Here is a 9480-nt window from a genome sequence, read left to right as displayed (position 1 = left end):
ACACCGCTACACTTATGTCTCAAATCTAAGCAAATCCTCCAAAGAGCAATCAAACTCTAAAAATATTGGCACTGAGATAGATCTCTCTGATGTCATTATTGATTTTGTTCCCCTCTCGATCGTTCTTGTCTATGCAACTCCCATGAAAAAGGCCAGAACTTCATCTTCAAGAAAAGGAAAGCCTACTAAATTAATTACCTTTTCCACTCCCTCCATAACTACTAGAAATATGAATGATCCTGAACCCCCAAATGGTATGAAGAAACCCATGTCCATGATGAGTTTGTATCTCGATCCCATCAGCATTGAACCTAATTATGATGTGTCGAAAGATTGTCCTAATGCGATAAATGTTATGGAAAATGTTGAAGCTTCTGAAACTAGCAATAACCCTATATTTGTTACTACCTTGAGTAAATCTAGTGTGATCGTTGCTGACAGAGACGATGTTGATAAGAATATTCATGTGCTGATCTCTCAAGGATTGGGAATTGACCCCAAGACAAATTTCATGCCGGATGTCTCCACATCCTTAGCCCAACCGGATAATAATATTGAGAACCCCAGAGATAATCCTGATATGCATGCACCTACTATGTTTCCTGAGAAATCGCAAGACAAAGAAAGGTCTGAAGACCTAACTAATGTGTCGGGTAACAAAGATAAAAACCTTGTTGCTCAATCCACTAACATTGTTAATATTGAGGAACTGGACTCTGATGATGTTCCTATTGGGCAAAGACTGGCTCCTGGCATAGCTAAAAGGTTGAAGAACAAAAAAGGCCAAGTTGTTGGATCCTCCAGTACTCCCTCCAAATCAGTCAGGAAGAAAACGAGTATTGGTCCCAATAAAAGATGGAGCAAGGCGGCCACTCTTGTGTCTAAGAAGAAGTCCCTGAAAAGGAAGGAAGTTCCCTTTGAATCTAATCATGACGTCGAACATAATATTCAGGACATCATCTCTACTTCCAGAAAGCAAGCCTTTGGGAAGAAGATACCAACTAATATTCCTGAAGTTCCACTTGACAACATTTCTTTTCACTCTGTTTAAAAATGGAAATTTGTTTATCAAAGAAGGTTAACAATGGAAAGGGAATTGGGGAAGGATACTTTTGAATCCAAAGAGGTGTCGAGTTTGATTCAAGAAATTGGTTTAATGAAAATTGTAACAGGCTTTGGCAAGTGCTATGAAATTCTTGTCAAAGAGTTTATTGTGAACATATCTAAAGATGTGACAATAAAAGGAGCAAGGAATTCAAAAAAGTATATGTCAGAAGAAGATGTGTGGATTTTTTCCTAAAATAATCAACAGGTTCTTTGGCAGAAATGAAGAAGAACAAGCTGAAATTGAAGTCTCTAACAATGTCATCTGGAGAGATATTATTGTTAAGCAAGCGAAGGAATGGCCAAGGAAAGGGAAATTTTCTGCTAGTGCCTTGAGTGTGAAGTATATTGTTCTCCACAGAATTGGAGCTATAAATTGGGTGCTAACTAATCGCCCCTCCAATATAGCTACTGGGCTAGGTAAGTTCATATATATTGTTGGGACCAAGTGTAAGACCCCAATTTTGACCCCTGAGATCCCTCATGATATCTCATCATTTGCATTGGCTTTGGGATCACAACTTGGCATCCTGTTCACCCCTCATTCATTGGGTTTTGATTGAGAGAGATCACCAAGCACTTTTGATTGTATCATACTTTGTTTTTCTGTGCTTATTACCCAAAATACCAAAAATATGTCTATGTGTGGCTTTGTAGGTGCGTGTGTCCATCTGTGCCCCACCCACCTCATATCTAGGGTTTGAGACCCTCAATGAAAGAGATAAATATAGGAAAGGTTCTCAATGGTTATAATAATCATATATGGATCCCCATGTTCTTCATTTATCATTTTAATCAAGAATCCATCAAGAGTTTGAAGTTTGTTTGCTTTGGAAGCCCTAATTCATTTGGGTATCTTGTGTGACTTCCTCGTCAAGTTTCTTCATCACTTGGTCAAATATATCAAGGGATACTTCATAATACATCACCTCAAGCATATATTATTCTTCTTGAGCCCCAAAGATCTAAACAACTTCAAGTTTGCAAGATGGTTCAAAGAAGTTGACCAGAGAAAGTCAACTGGTCAAATCTAGGGTTCCCTAGACCCTATCTCCTACAATTTTTGTCATATTAAAATGATTCCAAGAGAAAATATTATGATTTATGACATTCCAAGCAACTCTCATGTTGGCATCTAGAGCTAATTTTGCTTGTAAAGTCATTTTGTTAGGTGAAAGATTATAGGTCATTTTGCATGTGCCCTAGTTGGAAGGTCAACTTCCAAGAACCATAACTTGCTAAACTTTTATAATATGAAGGTCATACAAGTTTCATGATTAATTTCAAGATGTATTCTCCAGATTTTACTCTTTGAGAAATGTCAAATTCTACTTGCAAGTTCATGTGCTAAGAGGAAACATTATAGGTCATTTTGGGCCATTACCATTGAATAAGCAATTTTCCTCAATTTCTAAAATCCATAACTCCATCATGAAATATTCAAATGGTGTCAAATTTGTGACCAAATTCAATAGGAATGAGAGGGATACAACTTTGATGAAGGAACGATTTTCATTTGAAGCTCATAGCAAAAGTTATTCAAGGTGGAAGAAGTGGTCATTTGACTTGTAACTTAGAAAATTTTCAACCATGTTTGATTTCTCCAATTTCCACCTCAAAATTCATCATGATCAAAGCTCTAAATGGAAAAGTCTTCAACAGAAAAGTTTCTCCCCTTCATGTTAGCTTTCAAAACATCCAAGATCATGGCATTTGGATCATTTTTTAGTGACTCGCGCATGGTTACCTTGCATGGCTTATTTTGGCAACTTTTGAACTCAATTTTTAAATAACATTGCATGGCTTCATGATATGTTCTCATCATGTTTTGTGCACGAATTTGGACTCAGTACAATCATCACTTGGGCATAAATGCATGCCCATGTACCCATGTACACAAGTTACTAAATTTGACCAAAATTTCAAAGGTGTGGAAAGCAATGTGTATGCTATAAATACATGCCCTTGTTGTTCAGAAAAGGGATCGCTCTTGCCCAAGCTTTTCCCTACTGCTTCCTTAACCTCCATTAAAGGATAAACTTAAAGATTTCACTTGAAATCGAGTTTCAATTCTCATTCTGTTTTGGAATTTAAACTCCAAGAACCCAAGCCTTTCAATCATCCATTTCACTTCCTGCAAGTTGTTAGAGTCGAGCCAAGGCAAACTGGAAGCAATATCAAGCTCAATTGAAGTAAACCGAAGGTGAATTTTCATATTTTTCTCTTCTTCGATTCTCCTTGAATTCTCCACTATTTTGCTTGTTCTTTGGTTGTATGAAGACCTACCAATGTAGGCAACAAGGTTGAGTTGCTTTGAAGACAAATCGAAGCAACTCAGATCATGCACCTCAAATTTCAAATCCACGTATCTTTCAATATACTTGGAATTGGGAGAAATTGAGTTTAGATTCGAGCTCTTGAGCATTTTTCCTTTTAATTAGTGTACTCACTTTTCATTTTCATGGAGGTTGGTGGTGGACCAGTCCAGTGAGGTCGACCAGAGAAGAAGACTGAAGTTAGGGCTCCGGTGGTGCGTTGGCGCATTACCAACCATTTGATCTTGTTCAAACGTTTTAATCCTGGCATTCACTTCTAATTACCATGTGTGTACACGCGTTGACTGTGGTGCATGATGGAACGTGTGTTGTGGCCATCAGATATACCACCTCAATTCATGAGGGAGATCTGATGGCCCTTGTTTTTTTGAGTTTTATTTTATTTTTTTATTTTATGTTTAATCCTCTTATTTTATTTAATTTATAGAAATTTCATTTTTAATCTAAAAAATATGGGACTTTCACAAAAAATCTTTAATATTTTTATCTTCTATATTCTGAATTAAAATAATTTTTTGGATTAATTTTGATATTTTTTATGAATTAAATGATTTTTGACTTATTTTTAAATATTTTAAAATACTTATGGCTTTCCAAAAATCGTGAACTTTTTTGTTTAAGGTCCTTTGACCTTGTTTGACCTAGGATAAATCCCATGGCCATTTATTTGGTTATTTGAAGGGATTTAAGGTTTTCTCCATTTAAAAATGCATTTTAATTCATTTTAAATTTTATTTTTTAATTGAATAATTGTTTAAAAATTGTATTAAGCTATTTAATTGACCTTGTGATGTTAGGCTTTCTGTTTAGCCTTGGTCATGGTTGATTTGACTTTTATTTGATAATACTATTCAATTTTGGGGATTGATGAAATATACATTTCATCTCCTAAAATGAATGGATAGTATTGATTAGATGAATTTCCTCCTGTGATCAATTTGGGTTTCTATTTCCCCTTCCCTCTTCATCTTCATTCCTATTCTTCCACAATCCATCATTGAACAATGAATTCTCTTCATGTCTAATGCTAGTTGATTCATCAATGACCTTGTGTCAGATGAATCAACATGAGCCTGACTGAAATAGGTCCCTTCTTTTTTTAGTATGTGGCATGTTTTAGGAGTTTGGTCCTTTGTACCAAATATCTAAGATGCATTAACACCTATATTTTTATTGCTTGGCAGATAGTTGTGATTTCTACATAAGTCCAATTACAATTGCTTAACATAGAGCTAAATTGATTCCGCAAGGCATAACATTCTAGTAAGTGAGATTGTAAGTCTCACATTCTTTATGGCACTGTGTGAAAACTCGACCTCTTTCCCTTTCATGAGAGATAGTGGCATACTTGTTGATTTATCCAAGTTGGAGCCCTTCTCATGGATGATGTACTGGTTCATGTATTCATACTTGTGAATGAATGGTTGAGTATTCTCCAAGGAATAACTTAAACAATTGAACTCTTCACTAACATTGACTAACTTCTTATTAACATTGCTTTACTTTCAAGTCATTTACTTAATGCAATTTAAATTTCAGTACCTTTATCATTCATTGCCATTTACATTTCATGCAACTTGTTTATGTTTCAGTCACTTTCACTTTGATTACTTAAGCCATATCTTGTGATTGTATATATTGTGTGATTTTGATTTTTTGTGTGGTCTTAGAACCTTAAAATAACTAATAATAACAAAAACCCTAAAAAATATCTTGGTGGACTGTTGGACTTGATCTGAACTTTTGGACTTAGAATATGCAACTTCCATATGCTTTGTGGACTTGGCCAATGCCATTATCTAAGACTGAGTTATCCTTGATTGCGCCTTTCATCTGATGCAAGACCTTGAGTGGCCTTGATTCGTCTGTCATTTTATCTTTATGCTCAATTTGCTATATTGTTATTATTGTTGATGTCTGATGATTGCTTCTAAGTTCACCATAAGGAATATTTTCATATGATACATTGGAAGATATTGAAGACAACTAGCTATTGGAGGGCTTACTTGGGTATTATGGCTATATTTATTTGATGTCTTGGTCTTCATATGGTTTCCTTGGATATTGCTTATACTTGTTGCTTGCTCATGTCCAAAGGAAATGTGTTTCTATCTGACATTTTAATCTTGTGGATTGCATCCCATTGGTCAGATCTTTTCAACTCTTAATTTTTAATTTTTGTCTAGGATAATCCCTTCATCTCCTCCCTCTTCTTTTATTTCAAAATTTCTCACTCTTTTCAAAAATCTTATTTGTTTTTGTTTTTCAACTTAGACATGGTTTTAATAAGTAGAAACTTTGGCCTTATGCCATTGAATTTCTAAACGTTTTTCTTAATCAAACTTGTGAATAAACTTAACCATATTGACTTTAATTTTAAAAATATAAAAAGAACTAACGACCCCATTCAAATATTTGGCCTTTTGTGGCCTTTTTTTTAAAACTTTTGATTAAAATCAATTCATCAACTTCTTTGAAATTGTTACCCTGAACTACGGGGTTTTGATCCCTCATTTTTATGTTGGTACGTACCGAAGGTCTTGTCAAACACAAAAATATAATTAATGAATTCTTTTCTCATTCCCTCATTCTATATTTTCATCAAACATCATTTTGACCAAAACACTTGCGCACAAAAAGGTCTCCCTAGGAGTACCTAGGACACATTGGGTGCTAACACATTCCCTTTGTGTAACCAACCCTCTTACCTGTAATCTCTGACATTTTATTAGTTTTGATTTGAAAAATTCTTATCTTTGGGTTTTGTTCGTACTTTTTCCCTTTTCCTTTGGAAACAATAAAAGTGCAGTGGTGACTCTGGTTTTATTGACGTCAAGTTTATCCATAGCTTAATGGTCATGAATTTACCACTACATGAATTATGTGGTGACTCTGCTGGGGAAGTAGTCCTCAGTCGGTTTAGCCTACCTTTTTTAGTGTATATTTGTATATTTGATGTTTGTTTGTATATATTGTTGTGTGATACTCTGTCTAGTGTGCTTGGTGATCTCTGTGTGGTGAGATAAGTTCTAACCCGGACATGAGTGCAATCTAAGATATGAGGGTTGTATAGTCATGTTGGCTTTAAAGGAGTAGTCCTGAAAGAGTTGACATGAGATCCCCCACTTAGTGGAGACCTCTTTGGAGTTACTGATGTCACACGAGTAAGTCGTGGATAAACATTACTTTCTCTAAATTAGAGGTCCGAGAAGTTGAGAATCATACAACATTTAACCCAACTTGGTCTATTTAGGATGTAGTGCGGAGACTGTTCAAGTGTAGACTTGATAACAGTTGTTACACGATACTACACTCAAACGAGTTTCTCTTGAGAATACTATGGGTTGATGAGTCAGTCATCCTAACCTATAGTATCCGATAGATGGGATCAAGACTCTGGGAACTTTTTAGAACATGATCTACAGGTTTTTATCCTTAGTACACTCTTTTTGGGATGGTTCTTAACCCGACTCCATGCTCGTGACTCACAACAAACCCTTTGATTCTTGGTTGATCTGATTAGTCTCATCAATATCAATGGAACTTGGGTGTTGATAAGGTGAAAACGATAATCTTCCAAAATGGATGATTGATCTTGATGATGACTTGATCCATCCATTGACCTTTGTTTGTGTTTTCCTTATGTGTGATCCTTTGTATGTGATTGTTGCATTCATGCATTCATGCGCATCATAACATTCATGACAACCATAAAATTTCAAGGAAACTAAGGTCTTGTTTGCAAATATTTTCAGACCATGGATTATGGACGAAGGAACACTAAAAAGTACAGTTTCAGATGCCCTGATTTGAAAGAGTTAAGGAAGTTATCGTCCTTTGTATTAGATCCCTTGGACTTTAAGAAACGTCATGGTAAGCTCTTCTCTATATTATCTACTATGTGGTTGAAGGAATTATGAGTGGTTTGGTTCAGTTCTATGACTTTCTTTATCGGTGCTTCACTTTTCCCGACTATCAGCTTGTGCCCATGTTAGAGGAGTATGCCCATCTCTTGGGTATGCCCGTATCTGACAAGGTACTTTTTAGTGGATTGGAGAAGTTCCTGAGATCTCACGTCATAGACGAAGCTCTTCATCTAAAGAAATATGAGATTGATACTCACTTGGTGGAGAAAGGAGGGATTCTTGGGTTGACATTTGAGTTTCTCATTGGTAGAGCTATTATTTTTGCTGAAGCCGGTAGCATGGACGCTTTTGAAGCCATCTTTGTATTGTTCATCTATGGTTTAGCTTTGTTCCCTAATGGTGACCGTTTTGTTGATGTTAACGCCATTGGAATCTTCTTGATTGGGAATCTTGTTCCAACTCTGTTGGGTGACATATAGTTCTCTTTGCATTTGAGGAATTCTAAAGGTTGTGGGACTATTGTATGCTGAGTTCCTCTTCTTTATAACTGGTTTATTTCACACTTGCCTCAGACACCTGCTTTCTTGGAGAACCAACAATGTCTACGATGCTCCTAAAGACTTATGTCTCTCACTAATGATGATATTCTTTGGTATGTTTCTGCATTGAGTAGTATATAATTTATTGACAATTGTGGTGAGTTCTCTAACGTGCCTCTCATTGGTACGCAACGAGGAATCAACTACGAGCCAACATTGGACTGTCCTCAGCTTGGGTTCCCCTTGAGAGGTAAGCCTAATAACGTTCAGTTAGAGGTTCTATTCTATCAGGAGGGTAATATCCCCAACTTTTGAAGAGTAGAACAGTGCGTGCTTGGCACAATGTGCATGGGAAAGGAAGATCCGAGCTGAGTTCATGCAACTGTGTAGCTTTGGAAGCTTACACTATTTGGATGAAGAAGAGATCTTTGAATCTCAAGATATCGTACGCTTGTGAAAGACCTATGTTTATGGTTATGGATGAGCCATAAACTCTCCCTAACCAAGATGTAGAGGAGTTAGAAGATGCACTTGCCAAGATAAAGCAATAGAGAGAGAGAGAGAGACATCTGGGAAGAGCGGTTCCATGCTTTGAACCAAAAGCATGAGGAGTTGCAACTTGAGTCGAAAGACAAATATGCACTTATTGAGGTTCTTAAGGAGTGCGCAGTGAAGAGACAGAGAGATCCAAATGATTTATTTTCCTCTAGTATGCCCCCACCTTTCGGTGCTTGGAAGAAGATTGTTGATCAGCTTGTCCTCGAGAAGGCTCAGATGACGACGTCCTTTGAGTCAGAGATTTGACGCATTCGAAGGAAGTACACTCCCTTGGCCATATCATCGGATGCAGTTGATAGGGATCCTTAGGATGATAGTTTCCTTTTTCTCTTGTATTTGTATTTTGGTTTCTGAAATTGTACTCTATGTGATCCTTCTAAATTTTATGAATAAAAAGAGATTTTATGGTCAATAGAATTATTATTGTTAATTATTATTAATTGAAAATATTTGCAAATAAGGCTTCATATGTTCCTTGAAGTTAAAAATAATCAAAAATATTGCATTTCATGCATCATTTGCATAACAGGTTTCTTCCGCCAGATGTCTTATTAGTTTTTCTTCTATGTATCAGCCAAGCTGACTCATCACTATAAAACCCAAGCTAATCAACTGAAAAGAATGGAGCACCTTGAACAAGAGAACATAGAGCTTAAAGATGAGATTGCCAGACTCACAACCTTGATGGAGTCTATGATAGCTGCTTAGAACCAACATTTGCTTTCATGCCAACATTTGCTTTCGTGTCGGCATCTAGCCCAGTCATGTCTGTGCCTCCTCCTATTGTACATACTTTGTCTCGTGTCGAGGAAACCATTTACCACTCTAATCCTCCTGAAGGTCTAGACGTATATGAAAAGATGGATAAAATGAAGGATCGGTTTCTTGAGCTGCGCAAGGAATTAAAGACCCTAAGAGGGAAGGATTTATTTGGGAAGAGTGACGTTGAGATGTGTTTAGTTCTCAATGTCAAGATTCCGGCGAAATTCAAGATCCCAAACTTTGAAAAATATAAAGGGAGTACTTTTCCTCTGAGTTATGTTGTCATGTATGCTAGAAAGATGTCTACTCAAATCG

The 9480-nt window shown here is 36.4% G+C and overlaps 1 protein-coding gene across 1 annotated transcript; it reads left to right on the top strand.

The window, feature by feature from the left end:
* Positions 1-229: 229 nt before the first annotated feature.
* Positions 230-1051, top strand: LOC127131986 (uncharacterized). The gene has a single exon (XM_051060856.1). It carries the CDS (start codon positions 230-232, stop codon positions 1049-1051), a length of 822 nt encoding a protein of 273 aa, XP_050916813.1.
* The last annotated feature ends 8429 nt before the right edge of the window (positions 1052-9480 follow it).

Source organism: Lathyrus oleraceus, chromosome 3 (genome assembly GCF_024323335.1).
Source record: "Lathyrus oleraceus cultivar Zhongwan6 chromosome 3, CAAS_Psat_ZW6_1.0, whole genome shotgun sequence".
Taxonomy (NCBI): Eukaryota; Viridiplantae; Streptophyta; class Magnoliopsida; order Fabales; family Fabaceae; genus Lathyrus; species Lathyrus oleraceus.
This window is presented reverse-complemented; position numbering and strand designations above follow the sequence as displayed.